At 34.4% G+C, this 20937-nt stretch overlaps 1 protein-coding gene across 2 annotated transcripts in view; it reads left to right on the forward strand.

Annotated features, from left to right (window-relative positions):
- Epha5 (EPH receptor A5) overlaps positions 1 to 18575 on the forward strand; it is a 315936-nt gene extending 297361 nt beyond the window's left edge. For both annotated transcript variants that reach the window (XM_005392842.2, XM_013518577.1), the window contains 3 exons: positions 1862 to 2055; positions 6005 to 6160; positions 13938 to 18575. In XM_005392842.2, the coding sequence (XP_005392899.1) occupies positions 1862 to 2055; positions 6005 to 6160; positions 13938 to 14043 (456 nt within the window). In that variant the 3' untranslated portion in view covers positions 14044 to 18575. The remainder of the gene's footprint in view (positions 1 to 1861; positions 2056 to 6004; positions 6161 to 13937) is intronic.
- Positions 18576 to 20937: the final 2362 nt, after the last annotated feature.

Raw genomic sequence — 20937 nt, forward strand, 5'->3', positions numbered from 1 at the left:
TTTTTTTTTGGTTTTTCTCCGGTACTGGGAACCGAACTCACGACCTTGCGCTTGCCAAGCAGGCGCTTTTGCTGCTGAGCTAAATCCCCAGCCCCAGTTTTTATTTCTTTAGCATTTATTTATTTGATCATTGAGAGCAAATGTTTTCTCAAAATTCATTTAGTGTTTCATTTTTGCTTTTGTCAGTTTGGGTTACTATCAATTTATCATTTACTTTTAAAATTATTTTATTTTTCAATATGCAGGAGCTTTTATTGCATTAGATATGTCATAGTTGTTGAGAATAATTTCTTCTGAGTTTTTGACTTTAATTGCCTCTATTGTTTTTTAGTTAACTAAGGCGCAGATGGCTGAGGTCATTTGCCTGTAGTTACCCGATTATTTCTTTGGCCATTTATTTCAGAGTCCTTGAGTAATTTTTATTTCTCTGCCTTTGCTTATTGGTGCTTCTCAGGACCCTTTACTATATGTTTTGCCCAAGGATATATAAACTTCACCACTTCAAGCTGTGACCAAGTGCTGATGACCCTCACTTTTATACCATCAGACCCGGTGTCTTCTGTGCTCTAGCCAGATTCCTGCTAATGCCATCTGGATGATTGCTATTACCTGAGATGAAAGAATTCTCAGATTATAACTGACGACATTTCCTCACTCTATAAATTTGCTTACCTCAAGTTAACAAAAACAATAATTCACTACCATAGGCTTGCGGCTGATCTCTATTCTCCCTTCCACCTATGCCTTAAATTTACCATTGAACCTTCTGTTCTTCTCCCTGGCATTCATTCTGGTGTTACTTCCTTTATCGTGGAAAGAGTGATTTGTCTCCAAGTCTTAAAGAGCATCTTTGTGAAGTTGCTGTCCTAAAAATTTTTTCATCCATTTAACAGACTAAATCTAAATTTTTATAGGAAAGTATAATTAAGTTTGCTAAAGATAAGGGGCTGGGGATTTAGCTCAGCGGCAAAGCGCCTGCCTGGCAAGCGCGCAAGGTCGTGAGTTCGGTTCCTGGTGCCAGAGAAAAACCAAAAAAAAAAAAAAAAAAAAAAGTTTGCTAAAGATGCATTCATAACAGGATTTTCAGAAATACACCCACTAATACTAGGTTTGAATATTCAAATCTGCATAAAAACTGTATTCTCACCTTCAGTGGCCTAAACGAATCTCTTCAGGATTTAGCTATTTTGATGGCAACAGAAATATTACAAATGTTTTCAATGAAAACCTCACAATTAGACTGATATTCACATGCATGGTTATATTTAAAACCAATGACGTTTATACTTCCTGGGCGTCTTCCTGACAGGAATCAGGAGATAATAATCAATAGTCAGACCTTGACATTATTAAATGATACATGAGACAGTTATGCTAATTTAACCTTTGACTTATTCATCATTTTCCACCTAAAAGTCTCTTTTGAAGTAAAATTGCCACTCTATTACTTTAAAAATGTGACTTTGCAAGTGATTTTTCATTAAAAAGACATTAACTTTTTAGAGGAGTCACTAGAAAATTTAATCTGTATTTGATTCCAAAATGCAAAGATAAATAAAACATGAACTATATACTTTTTGTGAATTAATCACCCTTCACAAAGATTTTTAGATAGAAATGATATCCATTTATTTTGTTTACAATATGTGAAGAAAGTCTATCTTTGCATACTGTGAAACTGTACTTCTTTTTTTACTTTCCAGCAAATGAAAACGGTCGTGGGTTACTTTTTAAAATACTGATTCTAGTTATTACTCCAAAAGAAATAATGAAAAATAAAATCGTTGGCTGTGGGTCATTTCCCGGGCTCTTTTTGTTAACTGTGTGATGCCGGACGACTGGTTCTGTTTGTTCTCCGCAGGTGATTAAGGCGGTGGAGGAAGGCTACCGGCTCCCAAGCCCCATGGACTGTCCTGCTGCTCTCTATCAATTGATGCTCGATTGCTGGCAGAAGGACCGCAATAGCAGGCCCAAGTTTGAGGAGATAGTCAATATGCTGGACAAGCTCATACGCAATCCAAGTAGTTTGAAGACGCTGGTGAATGCCTCGAGCAGGTACAAGGCCAAACCTAAGCAGTTTTCTTAAATGTTTCTTAGATTAAAAATGCCATGATATTTCACCAGTTAATTAGTGTTTAGATATAAATTAACCTATGAATCTATATGACATGAACATTTCTGACTGTAATTTTTACATAATACTGAGTCTTATAATTTAGGAAATATAAGTGATTATACTAAAAAGCAACTAGACCTAACCTAACAGTGTAAAGTTCAGAAATTCAGATTCAGAAAAATGCAGAACCACTAGCAGGTAGTGTTCACAAATATTCGAATGATGTGCTGTATTTTCATGGATGTGTGTTGAGAAGGCAAATAAGGTTATAAGATTCACGGAAAAGACCAAATGTGTTCTGATATATTTTAAACCAGAATATTTAATAACAGTCATACTTTGATTTCTTTAAAACATTTTAGTGTCTACAATGTGAATATGAATACCGTTTAGTGTTCATATTTTATGAACAGGGACAACCAGAAGGATCCTTTTGCTCTTACCAGTTGTGCACAGAGAACTGATGAATCATTTAGTGTGCAGTTTGAACAGGAGTTAAAGCTGATAGATGAGAAATAGTGTGGAGAAAACTAGTGTGAGCAAATGACTATATTTTTCTACTTTTCTTGAATAGCAAGCTGAATGCATTTAAATAATGTCAAATACTTATAAAGTATGCTTTTCTCTTCATCTGAAAAATTGCCAACTTATTCTTTCTAATATTAATCAGTTTGCTTTCAAGTTAAAAATTTACTAGGTTGTTATTTTCAGGAGATATGGAGCAGTTGTCCATTTTACAAGAAATACTGTTATGCGGGTAGCAGAATTAGCTGCTTGCTAGCATGAACGAAATGGAAATTGTTTTAAAGTTACAAAAGTTCTATGATTTTGACATAACATTTATTTACTAGGCAAAAAAGTCATTTTAAATACAAATGAGGAATGAATCTTCCAACGTGTTCAAGCATCATTAGCTTCCTGTGGTAGCAGTTGGAGAATGCATCTTTTTAGCAATTATTGCTTATGCTGCTCCCTAAATATGTTTTCAAATTGTTTATTGAAATGTAAGATACTAAAGCTTCCTCTCATCTACTTGTGTGAATTATGTCACTTTGTCACAAATGGGCATAAAGGAAGGAAATAATAAAAAAGAATACTTAATATTCTAAGTAATGTTAATGTACTTCACCACCCTTTCTGGCTTATATTTTCTCATAGTGTTTAGAATTTGTCTTTCTAGGTTTTGTTTAAAGACGTTTAGCCTGAGACTAGGTTTATAGCACAGTGGTGCAGCACCTGCCCAGCAAGTGTGAGGTCCTGTGTTTGATTCCTGATACTCAAAAAAATGAACAAACAAAAATAAGTTTAACTTTCAAACTATACCACTCACTTCCCTTCATTTATCCATGTGCAAATCCTCATTCTAGCCGATGTCAGTTCCTAGTTCATTTTCTCTCTTTCCACCCCCCTCTATGTCACAAGATTTAGTGATTTTAGTAACCATCTAAGTGCATTTGCATATCTGTCAATAGTTTGAAATTTCCTATTGCTTGATTTTATTATTCTACCTTGGACTCTTCTTCCCATGGTTACGTTCTAGACCTTGCTATTACCAAAAATTTCAACTCTTGTAATTTCTACTTCAAAATCTTACTCCCTAACTTTTGCCTCCTATATTTCTATCTCTAACAATTTTCTGACCTTGCTGTTTAATGGCCACAAATTGCTGCAGTATATTCATTCATTCATTCTGTCATTCAGTCATTCATTCATTCACCAAATATTCACCTGTATGTTCTGTGTTATCCTGAGGGCTAAGATCCGAGAATAAGGCATGAAATAGTCCTAAGGATCTGCCCGTATGTAGCCAGTATGCTGTTGCAGGAAAGACTGCACAAAATAAAAACCGCAAAGAGAACTTGTGTTTGGTTGGAGGAGAATAGGATTCCAGGAGATGATCACAACTAAGACACATCATGTACAGCAGGTAAAAATTACCTGGGATGAATGTGATCATTATGCATATCTAAAGTGTACCAATAAAGTTAATTTAAAACGAAAAGAAGATGGTCAAGTGGGTAGAATGCCTATGACAGGGAGTCTTATGGGTGTCTTGGAATAAAGCCGTGAGAAAGAGTCGAAAGTCAGCCCATACGCAGTACATTGGAGTAGAACAGATGGTGTGCGTTACAGATGGTGAGGAGGATGACCAGGAAAGGGTGAAATGGTGTCCTGTCATGAGAGCATTTCAGTAGCAGGCAGGAGTGGGCAAGATGAGGAGTGTGGTTTGGGGTGTGTGTGGATGACATTCTTATGAGAAATATTAAAGATCAAAGGAGACCTATGGCTGTAAATGAAATCTAGTCTGGAGGTAAAAAATGAGAAAAAATAGCTGCTGTCTGAAGCTATAAAAGTAAGTAAAATAATCCAGGGCAGAATGAAGTTACAGTGTGAAAGAAAAGATATAGGACCAAGACCTGGCATCCTACAAATTTTCAAGTCAGCAAAAGAAGTAAAAGGCAATGGAGACTGTGGAGAACCCAAAAGCACACAATGTCATGGTGGCCAAAAAGAGGGGGAACAGTAACTCAGAAACGAGGAGCTGGAATAGGGTTTCAAAAGGGAGATGGAAGTTATATGTTTGTGAGAGGTCAGTCAACTTAAAGATTAACAACTGTCTACAGGTTCTGGCAAAATACATGTCATGGCTAACATCAGTCAGAAAAAGTCTTATAGAATTAATTTTGTGGAAACTCAAGTTCTTTGAAGCATAAATGGGAATGTGAGAAAGTCCACAGAACAGAAGCACAGGGAAAGATAATTACGTCATGTACCTTACAGTGGGAATACATGTAGTTCATCACCCACTCACAGGCATGTAAATTAATTTTGATGCTCAGATACATATTTTTTACCATTTTTTCTGATCACCTCCTTAGGATACAAGTCTAGAAATCATCATCATCATTATCATCATCATCTCATTATTTGTTATTATTGGTCAAAGGGTGTGAATTTAGTAGGATAAAAATCATGCCATGCTTTGGTTGATTCTATTCAGTTTTTGTGTGTATTTAGAGTTACATTTTGTTTTCTAGGTTACAGTTTGTTTTGTTTCTACTTACTTTTTTACTTCAGATGAATTAATAATCACCTCCTTAGGATATAAGAAATATCAACAGAAAATGAAGCACTAAGTAGCTTGTAGAGTCTCTGAGAAATGAACTTAAATAAGCCCAGGCTCCTCTAGGAAATTCTAAAAATAATTGGCTTTGCAAGTATTGTTCTGTACATCTGTATTTGGTAGCATTTTCTGTATTTTTGTAAAGGAAAGCAGTAGTTGAAAGTAAATATATCTAAATGGCTGCATGGAAAATTGTAGTATACATTAATTAGAAAGCAACTTCACGTGCACAGGAAAACTGAGCAAAAGATGGAGAGATCTTCTCTCTGCCTTCTGCCTCTCCACACGCGGAGCCTTTCTTTATCCCGTCAGCGCTGTCCAGCACCAGAGTTGCACATTGATGGACCTACGTTGGTACATCATTATAAGGGTCCATGATTCACATTAGGCTTCACTCAGCACTGTATGTTCTGTGGGCTTAGGCAAATGTGTAACAATGTATCCACATTACCATATCAAACATCGTCATTCCACTGCCATAAAATTCCTGAGTGTGTACATTCCTACTACATGAAATTTAAGCTGTTGCTTTCTTTCATAGAAATTTACTGATTAGCCTGTTACATCTTTCTTCATTATGCATCAAAAAATATTTGGTGCACTTATTTTATGATCTCCCATACTTTGAATTATTTGGTTCCAAGTTAGCATTTATATTCTTTAGCTTATAAATACGTAGCCACCGAGATCCACTAAGTGTGACTTAATATTACAGGGGACTCTGTTAGAAAAACCTTGTGATGTTTGTGTCTTATGTGTTGCAGAGTATCCAATTTGTTGGCAGAACATGGATCCCTGGGGTCTGGGGCCTACAGATCAGTAGGTGAATGGCTAGAAGCCATCAAGATGGGCCGCTACACAGAGATTTTCATGGAAAATGGATACAGTTCAATGGACGCTGTGGCTCAGGTGACCTTGGAGTGAGTAATTTTTCTGATAATCTTTGCACAATTGCCAGGGCTAAAAAAAAATGGCTCAGGATTCAATCTGGATGCGATCAAGGGAAATCTGTTAACCTTTGTCCGTGTGCGGCAGCTTTCAGAGAAGCCTCATCGTTTTTAGCCTGTACTGTTAACAACTGCATGGTATTGCTTCTTGTGGCCAGTCGCTTTGCTTCTTTGCTTCAGACAAATAGTATTTGAATAACTGGAATAAGAGCTCCTTGGCAAAGTACTGGTATTTTGTGTTGTGGAAAAGATGTTTTCTTGACAGATTTTTATACTTGTCCTATGTTGAATGTAAATACGAAACAGAACAAACTGTAAGCACAATTGGTGTGGCTATGCCTATATAACAGCAAAACATATTCCTAAATTTCAGCTCTCTATGCTGAATACCCGAGTAATGAGCTTAAACACAGCCTGTTTGGCAGGAATGCCATTCAGTGTCTGAGTGGTGCACCTTGTATTCTCACAATCCAGGAATACATCACATCCTGCCTCTGTGCATCATTTGGGACAATCTCAGTGGAACCAATTGTGCCCTTTCTTGTGTGCACGTTTAAGATAAACTTTATTAAATTGAATTCAATTAAAAAAAGTCACTAGAATTAAATATGAAGTTATTTAAGGTTGTCAGTTGTTTGTATTTTATTATATACTCTGTATGTGTGATTATTTCAGCCTAATTGTTACTTGTGAAAACTAACTGTCCTTATGGTGGTTCCATCTAGGTGACATTAATATTAATAATGTTTTAACCTGTGAATATAATGATAACATACTTCATATTACCCACAAATTCAAAGGTTAAAATATTGTGAAAATGCTAGATTGTCTAAATCACTAAGCCATAGTTGTTATTTCATTACTTCATACTGTGACCATCGGACAGTTCTTACTTTTCTACATTCTTTGCCTCACTGAATTCACTGCTAATCTCCATGAAAGGTAACAGGGTACCATCATTTATCCCAGTGAATGTCACAGTGTGCTTTCTCTTCCTTCACATCAAAAGCTAAACAGACCTAAAATCACAAGCACTCTACCTGCTTGTCAAATGTGTTCCGTGTCATTCTTCCTGTCACTACCAAATCATATCTACCTGATGACATATACAATTTGCCCAATATTTCTTTGGACAGTCAAAGGAACTCTCATGTGTGGTCTATTTAAAACAGTATTCTAAAAAATTTACTGATAATGTCAAGCTATTTTTACATGATTGCTATTTAATTTTTTGGTAAAAAATAGTCATTTTAATTTATTAAAGTCATTTGTCATTTTATATTAAAATGATACTGTAGGTATTTCTTTTACCCAATGTCAGACTACTTGTAAATATATAATAAAATTATTTGCATTAAACAATGTCTCTTTTTTTATTAAGATAGCACACAGTCATATGTAGTTAGATCTGTTTTTGTTGCTTGCTTTACAGAAAAGTTATAATCATAAAGAATGGTTTTATGTTAATGACCCATGTTTTACTTTATTTCTTTTGGGGCCCCAAAGTACTATATGCATGTCAAATATTTTTGTGTTATTGTTTCACTTGTTTTTATTTCATTTAACTCCTTTCTGTTTACCTTCCTGTATGTTCCTGTAACACCAGACTCCCCTCACTGTGTGTTTTCTTCTCAAACCCTAACCTCCTCTTGTGTCTTCTTCCATTGGTTCTTCTCCAGCTGATGCCTCTCGCCTTGTTGTCTCCTACAGAGAGTCTGTCTTTAATTCATCTCCTCTCATCGTTGAGTAAGATGAAACTGAGTGACTTAGAACAACTTTCTTTTCAGAGGATGCCGTCTTTCTAATACTGACAATTGTTTCACACCCCTGGACCCAGAATGAGTACATTGTTCCTTCCTAGGAACTGGGCCAGCAAATATGAACTCCAGTGGAGCAAATTTCTCAGAGAATTCAGCACCATTCAGTGTATGTTCTGGTTTACTGTGTTTTTGATCACAGCTTTCCTAATTGGCAAGAATGTATTTATCAAGATACTATGTTAACTCAAAATGAGAAGTAATCAAAAATTGAGTTTTTCAGGAGTTAAAACAAATTAGCTTGTCATTTTTTTAACCCTCCACCAAAAGAAAAAGCCAGTCATTGCTAAGAACTGCTGTAGTCGTAAAGGGCAATGGCATTTTCAGCAGAAAGCAAGAACAGTACCTCAAAACACCCTGATAATGACTTCACACAGTCTTCAGCCAATATGTAAATATTAAATTTATGAAGCCCATGTAATACTTGGTATATACAAAATAATAATATATAAAACTATAAAATGTTATTCTCAGAATTATTGTCATGGGCTCATAAAATCTGCAAGTGGGAGAATGCAATCACAGCTGTTTAAAATGGTTAAAAACATGTTAGAATCAACTTGTACAAAGCAAAATGCTCAAGTGCCATATGTAAAACACTTTTCATTGTAATTTGTGACATCAAATTACATTTGGGACAATCTCAGTGGATGCTTCCATAGAAGGTTTAAAAGAAAAGCAAAAGATACAGTTTGTCACGGCCACATTCTTCGGTTAAAAACTTTGTTCACAGAGGTTTTGTGTGGGTGATTCGCCAGTACATGCTGGTATGTATGAACGTGGAAAACCAAAGAATTTGGGAGACTTGGAGGCAAAGCATGTTAAGTGAAAGTAGCTTTCAAATGTAGATATTTTTGTCTGTTGATCTCTGTGACAAAGCCTTGCTGTTATGTATGCAGCATTCATATTTGAATAAAATGTTGGGTCATTAATGGCAAAAACTGTACTCTCGTGTATAAGGACAATGAGTTTCTATGAGCTCGACTTGAGGCAAGTTGCAAATTGAATGGAACAATTTCAGTTAGGAAAAGAATCACTGCTTTTTAGACTTCTTGTCAGGCGAGTGCTGTCAAATTTTGGTAATTTGAAAAATGAGCAAAATCCAGTGATTTTAAATATTATACCAATTGTGTACAAGCTGAAAAGGTTCATAGTATTCTCATTTAATAGAAATCTTAAAGTACAATGAATGTTTTCCAAATCTAAAGCCAAACGTGTATAGACTAACACAAGTAGATTTATTAACTTATTTAGAAAGCAATTATCCATAATTTAGAATATATTAAAGCATTCACAAGAGAACTCTATTTTCCACTTAATTAAGTGAAACCTCCAAGTCCACGCTCAGGAGGTCTTATGTATTTAAAACTATCAACAAGCCATGGTTAAATCTCTTCTTGCCACTGTATGTATATTTATTGTGTAGCGTAGCTCTGTAAATGAGTATTAGATTATTTTAAACAAATAAACAAATGCATGATAAAACTATAACTAAGCAAAAAAAAAAAAAAAAAAAAAACCAAAACCGCTGCAATCTGTATTACCCTCTCTTCTCTGTCAGCCAGTACTGATGGTCTAAATTCCAGTAGAATGGCTGCAAAGTGTGTAGTGCAGAAGGGAGAAGGATGATCCAGGGAATAAGTCATCCACAACTGGTAAATTTCATTCGGCATAATCAGCAGCTGGCTCATAAACGTCAGCTAGATATCTCTTATTAATTTTCATCTTTTTGTTTTACCAGTTTAGCATCATAATATGCTAAGACAGCGTTCTTTTATTGTTTTGTATCATGGAATTGTGTTTGAAAAGATGCTGAAATGTAATCCCAACAATGATATTTCATTATAATTTGCAGTTTTTCTAAAGCTATTGTCAATGAAATACAAACTATTTTTATATAAAAATATTATTCTCATTATGCTTAGATATATAAGCCTATGCTTAAGTATAATCAGTTATCATTAGAACTGACTTAAGGTATTGCTTAAAATGACACATGGGGATGATGAAATTAATATAATATTTATAAAGGAGACAAAATTTTGCAGACAGAAAAGTGAAGTGAAAAGTAGTATATTATGCACCATTTCTAAATATTTCTTTAAAATTTATTGCATAAAGTCAGAAATTTCATTATAAAATATTTTCTTTTTCTCAATTCTCCCACATTTCTACTGCTATTTTGATCATTTGTGGTTTTTTTTTTTTGGTTTTTCTCCGGTACCGGGAACCGAACTCACAACCTTGCGCTTGCCAGGCAGGCGCTTTTGCCACTGAGCTAAATCCCCAGCCCCTATTTTGATCATTTATCATGTACATTATATAGTAAAGTGAGAAATATAGGAAAAGCAAAAAATGTGAGACAAGACAACATAAAATACTTTGATGTGGTTATCAATATTGAGATATGTAACCTCTGCATTTTTCTAATATCATTTCAACTTTCATATGTAGTATAAGAAAAAAATAAACAATTTGAAAAGAATATATTATGCTATGGAGAAAAATTCAACTGGCATAAGTTATGTTATTTCTCCCCACATTTTTTAAAAAAATCACATTGGATAGAAGTATATGCACTGATATCCATTATAAGCATAGTGTTTTCTAGACCTCTGTGCATTAATTTGGTGACTCTGAAAATAATACATAAGATGTAAAATAAAGCCACGCATTCCACTGAAGACATACTGTATTTATTGCAATGTGTAAAAGGCAATGATATAAGTTTATGATTCCATTTCTCCCATGGACAGGGCAGAATGGGACAAAGGGGAAAAGAAAGAAAAAGAGAAAAAGAGATGGAGAAAAAGATATTTTAGTAGTCTGACTTTCTATATGCACTTGAGTGAAACCCTGGATAATAAGTTGATCTTGGAACGAAATATTTTGCACAGTATGGTAGAAGACTAAGACAAATTTGTCATGAAACCTATTTGCATGGACTGTTCTCAAGTACTGAAGATTTTACTATCCCATAAACATACACTCTGTACTCACATGTGTTAACTAAATGTAATTCTCAAATACTCATTCTTTAGCATGATACATTGATAATATTGAAAAATGTCATCTTTTGTGGTCAACTCATTTCAAGAGAAAAAATTTTTTATCTTTAATAAAACAAGTTAAGGTTCTAGATATAAGTTAAATGAAACTAATGGTAATCTTTGAACCACAAGACCAAGGTATGGCATAGAGGACACAAAGGTATGCACACTTCTTCAAATTAAAGCTTTGTTATTGTCTATGAAAAATCCATGCTGTTTGAATTGGAAACTTTATAAATTCTTTTTGGTTTTTGATTATTAAGAATAAAATGTAGTGATTACTCTCAAAATATTATTCCTTATAATTGGTGTGGCAATTCTGAACGATGCCGTTTATCGTCGCCCATGCGTTTGCCCAGATTCGCATTCGTACTTGCCAATTTAAATTCATGACTGTCGCCTTGTAAGTTTACAAAGCTTCAGGTGAAAAGTGTTCTTTAAGTTATCATTTTCCCTCTGGGTTGAATTTTCTAGTGGAGATTGTTTAAAGGTTAAAATTTTTTAAAAATTTAAAATTTAAGTGCCTTTTCTCCAAGGTTTGACACACTTTTTGATACTACAGATGCACAGCTCTTCATGGCTCATGGTATACGTGGAAACTTAAGAATATTAGTCATCCTATAATGGAAACTGCCATGAAACATTTGTGGCATTATTATAGCTTCAATCAAAAAATTATGTGTACAGTTCCCTTCCTTAGATACATTCTTTGTTTGAAATTTAGGTATTTGATATTATGCTTGTAGAGCTCTCATTTTACAGATGAGTAAAGTGTGACAATACTTGGACATACTTTGCTCAAAATAAGATCTGAAAATAATAAGAAAGTAAGAGTATAGACTCTGGTGTTAGTCCTACTGCTGTTACCTCTGGGCTGTTATCTACCCAAGTGACATAAATTCTCCAAACCTATGTTCCCTAACCCATGAAAAGAAATGTCATACATGTAATATGTATGAGTTAAATATTTTCTACTGTACCCAAGGAACATGTCCATTAACTCTTACTGACTATATCTATGCTTAGTAATATTCTCAACCAGGGGAGAGTTTGGCCCTCAGAACATCTGGCAGTATGTGAAGACATTTTGTCTTCTTACCAGGCAGGGGACGGTACCCTGCAGTGCTACTGGTCCCTAGGGGGTGGCCGGCCATTTGGGATGCTGTGAAGGACGCTGCAATGCACAAGACAGCATCCCCACCAACGCAGAATTAGCCATCCTGTAGCGTTCCTGGGGTCAAAGCTGATAAATCCTGATTTAGTTGAAAAAAGACAGCCGGGTGTGGTGGGACACGCCTGTAATCTCAGCACTTGAGAGGCTGAGGCAGGAATATTTTTGCAAATTCGAGACCATCCTGGGCTACAAAGTGAGTGCAAGCCCAGCCTGAACTGCATAGTGAGACCCTGTTCCAAAATGACAAAAAAAAGACAAGATCAAATTCAGGTCTCTTTTATTTCTAGTTTAGTCTGTAATTGTCTATCACGTTGTCATTGTCATTATTGTACTAAAATTAATTTTGTTTCAAAGTGACTTTTGCTGATTAAGCTTTGCTGGTGGGTTCTCTTCCACGTCATGACCATCATTATTTGTATATTGCACTCTGGTGTCTCTTGCAAATATAATAATTTCTAAGGTCAATATTCACATTTTTACCATATTAGTAGCAGTTGTTTGGCTTATTCCTCAAAACTTTCATAAGAAATAAAGAGATCAGTAAGAGGAAAAGAAACACAAAATATTATTTCAATATGCAATTTTAATACTGATTAAGATGGAGACTGTGTATTCCTTAATTTTTATTCTCTAACAATTTAGAGATCTTATGAGTTATCTAAAACTACTCAGTATTGCCTAAAATATTTCTGATGTCATTGTCTCCAATTTGCTTGAATTCTAAGAAAATCTAAAGTTAAAGCACTTAGTAAGTACAAATATGTTTTCTTTTTTAGCCAAATGTGTTCAATGAAGTAAGGAAATCTCACATGGCAAACATCTTTGTCAGTTGGAATTTTGAATTGTTAGTGCTCATTTTTTCTATTTTTAACATGTATTATTTTTGAAATCTGCATGAATTATTATATTTCATGTGTACACTTTAGGGGAATAGCACTCGTAAATATCTTATAAAATAATATTTTAAAACTGTGGGCACTTACTATGCCTTGAGTTCCATAATACATTAGGTTAGTTTAGAAATTAAACATTTGTTGTTTTCTTTTGTTTAATAATTGTTTTGTAAAATGCACCAAAAATATCTTGGAGGATTATTTGATAGTGCATAATGTTCAAAATGCTCAACATGTCAATAGGACCTAGATGTTATTTAAAGGAAGAAAAGTCCAATATTTTGGGTCCAAAGTAAAAATAATCAAAATATGCTGTTATAAGAGCAATGTAGTAAGTGATTATTCTCTTGTAATATCGATTATATATAATGATTGTATGGAGTGAGGCATTTAAAGGGTTTAGTTTTCAACTGCTTAGCTGTAAATTTTTTAAAGTTATATTATAAACTTTTAGTAAAACACAAATCTTATACACATTGTGGGTCCACATTTCCATGCTGTTTGGTGAAATTGTACCCTCTGAACTGGGCAATTATTGGTAAAATGAGAAAATTTGTTGCTCCACCACTCTGTGATATTTAAATAATGGTGTTCACCAACAGGGACAAACGGACTATGTTGTCCTGTTCTTAATTTGATTGTACATTGATTTTCTTTTCAAGGTACAATTTTAGTCTCCCTTTAAAAATTGGACTCTGAGTGTCTAAATTGGGACTGTACTCACTAGAGTCTGCGAAAAGTTTGCCAGCGTGAAATATTGACGTGTGCTGCAAATTCAGTCAATACAGAGACCCAATGTGTGCTTTCTTCATGCAGGGATTTGAGACGTCTCGGAGTGACTCTTGTCGGTCACCAGAAGAAGATCATGAACAGCCTTCAAGAAATGAAGGTGCAGCTGGTAAACGGGATGGTGCCACTGTAATTTCCGCCAGTGTCACGTCTTCGAGGAAATGCTTCTGCACTTTGTAGACAGTCCTGAGATTTATTTTAATTTAAAGAAAAAAAAGGGAAAAGGGAAAACAGTGTTTTCTAAACCTTAGGAGAGCATTTGCCTCAGCCATAGGACTTGTAATCGGTGTTTTACTAAAATCTCCGAATCTTCCTCTTAGTGTGTTTTTCATGAAGCAACTCTAACCTGCATAAATAAGAACGTGACAGTAGACATTATATGACAGTAACCACAAAGTCTTTCCCACTACTTCTACAAAATTTTATACATGACATATATAAATATATAGCACCTTCAAAGACTGAATTTAAGGCAGCCCCTTTCGAAACTCCCAGGGATCTACTTGAAAGGATAGGTTTCATAGCCATGTGTGGGCTAAGAAAAGCTGCAGTTTACGGAAGTTTACTTCAAGTCTTCAGTGTTTGCATAAGTGTATTGAAGAGCAATATTAGATTCGTCCTTATACATATCTTCCTTTGTAATTTTAAAATACGATTACTTGGTATTATGTTATAGAAGCTAGTTTATAAACATGTTGCTTGATCAAGGAGTACAATACAGGGTGCATATTTATTTTTCTGTGTTATAAAATTTACTTTTCGTTGCTCTTCGAGAGACTATTAAGTAATAAATCTGTATATACTGTATAATTTGCAATATACCCAGAAACTGAAGTTGGAGTTGTGTGCTTGCACAAGTGCGTGTTATCATTCTGCTTGCGTTTTTGATAGTGTTTTAATTTTTGTAACAGAAAAGAATGGTGTTCTAGAGTGTAATATGAATGAGACATAAGAGAGAAAAAAAAAAAAGAAAGAAAGAAAGAAAGGAAGAAAGAAAGAAAGAAAGAAAGAAAGAAAGAAAGAAAGAAAATGGAACACAAGCTGGTATCTTCTTTTCTCTTGTGTGTCCAAAAGCTACTAATCTCTTTATTCAGTAACAGGAAATGTCTGCAAGATTATATCCCCTTTGGCTTTTTAAAACACTTTGTAATATCTGTGACAATGCAGTTCCTCAAGCCATTAATCTTGCAGCCCTATAAGAAATTCCACCTTTTTGAGTCCCAGAGAATATCTTGTCAAGCAGGGTTGACGGGAAAGGGCACTTTTTCTGTGGGATGTAAAAGGATTTAACTGCTGGCTTCTGTTAATGTCACTAAATCCAGGCACAAAGCACTAAGCACCCCCCCCTCCTTAGTGTTAATCCTTTGAAACCATTTCCATTCTGGCTGATCTCCAGAACTGTGAAACTAAGGTAGCAATGGAATGATGGGAAGTAGATAGATATGCAGATAGATATTTCCTTTAAAATCTGTTAGAAATGGGAAGATGAAGAAATAGATGCATTTTTTCCTTTAGAATTTTGTTTCAAGACTTGACAAGCATGACTTGTGGATTGTGCTTTATTAAGTTGGTAATTTCACTTTGTATTCAATTATGTGGCATTGAATTTATCTGGATGAGTTAAGAATGGAAGACATGGCCTCTGTATGTTCCATACTCTGCACTGTGAAAACTGATATTTGTGATAAAAAAATATATAGTTTGTTTGAGGTTGTGCAAAACTGAGCTCCTTAGTGGTGTGAACAAATATTTTAGATCAGTACACTTTATAAAATCATGAACTAGCATGTGATATTCAAGGAGCACAGAATTTAAATAAGATATCACCTACTCATGATTTTTAGTGGTATGTCAGAGCAGCCTGGGATTTGGAAATCCACAGAAACTGTACACGTGTTATGAATGCTACTCTTTTCCCTAAACACCTTGTTTATAGAAATGTTAGCACCTGTAAGAGTGAATTCAGGGGCATAGTTTTCTGTTCTGCCCACCTTTATGTAAGTAGCTCTTTGCTAAAAAACAAGAAAAAACTGCAACAATAACAAAAAAGAAAAAACAAGGTCTGAACAGTTTTCAAACTCTATTAAGTTCAAGTTGTATAAAGTGCCATGAGCCAACGCAAACTGTGTCTCAATTGTGGTCTGCTGGTTTAGGGAAATTTTCAAAGAGGCGAAACAAGTGTTTCAATATCATGTTGATAAAAATCACAGGTAAATAGGCATCATCATTATTAAAGATGCACTCATTCATTTCAATGAATAGAAAATTACTGAAATGAATTTCCCTTGTATAAAATAATTGGATATTGTGTTGCAATTTATTGAATTTTGTAAAAATTTTGGATCAAAGTGATAAAGTAACAATTGAGAAACTTCAAAATAGAAATAGATTTAATGATTTAAAAGGAAAACTGCCACATTTTAGAGCTGATTGACTAGCCACAGCGGTGTGAGTATAACAAAAGTATTTTTAAAATTGTATTCCAATTTAGTATGTAAAAAGATAATAGAGAAGACAGGGTGGATGATATCTAAATAATAGAACATAGATTTCCTCTTTTTCACAAAAGAACATAAATGTGGATCACACGTATTTGCCCCTTTGTAATTTTACTTGGAAAAATACAGTAATTCAAAATGAAAATTAAATAGCCAGGTAGCTTTCATCTATATCTCAGTTTGTGCAGGTCTGAAGAATGTCAAGCCTTTCTAAACATACTTGCTCACCACTAGGTGTGTCTCCATTTGGAAAGTGCAGATCTCAGATTACAAGAGTGAGAATTGGACGGCAGAAGCAGCTCTCCTGAAATACAGCTAGATTGTGTGCAGCCCAGGGAAAGGTTTGACGAACCACCCTGTGATTTCTTATCTGATTGGCTCATGCATTCATCCACCAGACTACCAAAATTCAAGCATGGCTCTGAGAATTTTAGTACGTGCTACAGATTTGTCAAATAATTTTAAATTTTGCAGTTACCAGCTGCAATACTTTTTGGAGTGAGTATCAGTGTTGGACCTTGAAAAACGAGTACAAGCAGGGAATTATTTTAAATTTACTGCTACTTATTGAAGTCACTCAATGATTACTTTAATCATTCTTTGTGTCTGACCTTGGTATTTGCTATGTTGTACAAACAGTTGCTCTTTTTGAAATGTATTAACTGTTTGCAAAAATGTAAGAATTTTTATTTTTCTCATTTACAACAAAATTTAATGTGCATAGTCTTTTATTTCTTGTATTTTGTTCACCAAATCAGTGTTCTACAGCCTAGGTTCACTGTAAAATCTGTATTATGGGATGGAGTTATAGCTCAGTACTAGAGTGCTTGCCTAGAATGCACATGGCCCTGGCTTCAATACTCAGCACCACAATGCTAGGTCAATATTTTATCTAAACTTAAGCATGGCCAGCATTATTAGTTTAACAATTTAGAACATCCTTATCTCTGTTCAGAAGAGAATTTTAACCCGTGTGTAATGGTGATGACACCGTTCCACATTGCAAGTTTAAAATGGAATTGTAGTATCAGTTGAGCACTTATATGTTTGCATGTCTGCTATCTAATCTTTTTGTGAAAGTAAAACATTTTCCAAGCCATTCTTTCTCCCATTTGAAGTGGGTTCTCAGAGCACAAGCACAGACAATTTACCTTTAGAAGGTTTTTTTCTCTGTAATGATGCATTGAATGGCAAACACTCTTTGGGTAAGGTGTTAAAAATTTACTAAATGTAGAATATTGTGTAGTACAATAATATCCTTTCCTCATTTTGTTCTTTCTAAACATAAGAAGAAAGCTAAATGTGATAGTAAATTGTCTTTGTTATGTCATGCCAGATGTTTAAAATTAAAGTAAATTAAAAAGTAGGTACAATATGATGGTGATGATGATGATGATAATGAATAAATAGAATTAAAATTCTAGCTTTATTTGAAATTTAATAACTAGAATAAGTCATCATTTTTCAACTCGAGCACAGCTGGTTACATTGAACATTTTTCTCTATTGTGATGTTAATTATATAGTCATGTATCAAAAAAGAAATAGATCAGAACTTTCTTTTCATTTCTTACTCATTTATGAAAAAATCTTCTTTACAAATGGTTGAATGTTTTTGTTCAGAATGACCACATAATTATTGCTTAAAACAAGACACCAATTAATGTTTTTAAAAAATTCCGTGTATAATAATCAGAATCTAAAGTATTTTTTTTCTAAATGTTAATGGGAAAAATGGGAAAGGGCAAAACCATGTCATGTTTATTCAGGAAGTGGACTGTATTGATGGGAATTTGAGTGGTCAACATATTTGTGAATCTTTGGACTGCTGTAATTCACAATTAATTATTTATAAGTATGTAAATTACTTTTATTATAGTCTGAGAATAAAGTTATACTCAGTTATTTGTTCATATGTTTATCAGACTCTCTTGGTTTCAGGCAGTTGAGGAGCAGCTGTGTGGTGTATCTTACTCTTTGATAGGCATTGTGACCATAGCCCCTGTCTCAGAGTTAATTTGAGGAAGGATTAGCATTTCTGTATGTCTTCCCATTTGAAGCTCTATGTGCTTTTGGTTTGTATACATGTTTTTGTAGTGTAAAATACGAAATGTTCTATTTTTTCAGAAAATAAAAAAACCTTTGAATACAGTTAAATCCAATTGTCATGCTTGCCCCTCCCCCGAGACTTTTTAAATCTACAGGGTTTGTGTAACGACTTCAGTTAGTTTTGATAAAATTGTCTGAATTTCTCCTGCTAAACGTTTCAAAGGCAATCAGCATCCGCTTTCCACAGGCACATGCAGGAGTCTTTGCGTTTAAATAACATTCGCAGGTGGAAGTTGACAGAGTGTAGGAGGTGAACATTTCAGCGGCAAAACCTAATTAGGAGTTTATTTGTGACACTGTTGTACAACAGTTCTTCGAGCAAGAACTACCACCTGTGAAGCAAACTTTTGACTGACCTGCAGGAGTGTAGGTCTTTCCGTCACCATGTGTTTATCCTCACACTGGAGCACAGGTGGGAGACACAGTATCCCAAGAAAAGTGTTATGAAGTACAAACTCATCCTCTTTCTCTTCATGTATCACCTTATATGTGTCTCTTTTTGTAAAAAGCATTTGAAGCAATCTGCTATGTTTTGGGAAATGATTTGTGATTATAATTTTTGGATTTGTACCATTAAGTGTCACATTACTACATTTGTGCAAATACCCCAGAACTCCTTTGCTTAGGCATAAAAGTCCCTATAAAAGGATATTATTGGATGTTTTCCCAATTATTGTTATGTAAAGACCTCAGAGTTCTGTGTTACAAAGTAGACTATCGCTCTTGCTCTGCCACTGAAGTGAAGATCATTTGCTAGGGAGATTGTTGCTAATCCTGAATTTACTCTTGACCTGGTAGGAAGGATAGGTAATAAAGAAAATATGATCATTTGATGAAAGTGCATCACTGTCATTAGAAAATCGACTTTGGAGGTACCTATCGTTGCCTTGCTTTTAAGCCGATGAGGAAACTAGGGCTCAAAGCTGTCAAGAAATTGCCGAAAGGCTGACTCTTCTTGAAAAGCAATGTGAAACTCACCTTTCTCCGAGAATAAACACATAAATTTTGCAACACATTACTTAGAGTCTGTAATTTTGACCATGCTATTGAGATGAGAATCATTTATGTCGGCCTTCTAATTTAAATGTCACAAGATGGGCACACCACTGAGAATAAGTCAGTTACACGCTTTCACCACACAGAGAGTGCATCTTGGTGTGGGAAGCAGCATCTAACATTTTCTGTTTGAGTCAGAAGTCAACCTTTGATGTTTAAAGCCAATTTTTCTGCTCTGACATCCTGCCATGATCTAATTCAGGATATTTTTCTAATATAGGTTGTCCTTTTTTGCAGCTATAGCAAAACTACTACATTCTTTTATAATTTATTATAATAATAAATAACAGTTAAGAAATATTCATTATTAACTTCTAGTTGCATCTGAACTTACAGAACTTTGAAGTATATGCTCAATTTGCTATCATTACCAAGTACAAAGTGAAATAAAAGTAGATATGTATAAAAATCCACAGTAGTCAGATAAGTGAGGTTGAATATAACATTAAATGCAATTTTACATTAATCTAATGGGTTAAAAATTAAACTAAATGAAGCTGACAGAAATGCTAAAATATGGATGTTTTTCATAGCAAGTTATTTGCTCTTAAATCATCACTATATTTTTAAAGTAGTCTAAAATATCTTTAAAATTGCAAAGATTATACCCAATTTGAAGTTTATATGTGATTCTCAATGTCAGAAATGAAATAAGTAGTGAAGAATCTAATGAAATGTGGTACTAGGTTTCTAAAAAAACCTACTTATCATTATGATGATAAAATTAACACCAAATCCCAAGAGAAAGACAGCTTTGTAAAATAAGTGATAAAGGAAAAATTCTTAATATTTTATATATCAGACAAGTTATTTTTTCGAAGTAAATACATTCATCATGAATAAATTATTATCACCTACTAACTGGAAGCAATTTTGGCAGGAACATAGAGTTTAGTCCATTCCTAACTCTTTACTCTTATACCTAACAGGTAAAAATTTGGCTGTTACCCTAAATATCATGCTTTCTTGTACACCACTTTAATAAAAGTTATTCGACATTTTAACTTTCATCCTACTTCAGTTTGGAAAACGGATCATTTTTAGATCATTAATTGCCCAAAATTGCCTTTTTGTGTCTCATGTTTGATTGATGGCTTACAGAATTCTAAGTTAAATATTTTTCTTCCAGATCTTTTGAGGTCATTCCTTACATGTTTCGCATCCATCATTTGAGTCTTTGTTCCAGGGATCTGCTTTCCTTTATAGAAGCCTGTAGCTCTCTTTGGCATGTGGCCTTCACCTGCAGAACAGTTTTCCTGCTACTTACGTTGATGAATTTTCAATCTAATCTCAGGGAAATTTTCTTCTATAGTTTTTTTATTTTTTCCTTCTATTACTCTTTTCTTTCCATTTAGAACATCTAAT

Source organism: Chinchilla lanigera, unplaced genomic scaffold, assembly GCF_000276665.1.
Source record: "Chinchilla lanigera isolate Chin_1 unplaced genomic scaffold, ChiLan1.0 scaffold00046, whole genome shotgun sequence".
Lineage (NCBI taxonomy): Eukaryota > Metazoa > Chordata > Mammalia > Rodentia > Chinchillidae > Chinchilla > Chinchilla lanigera.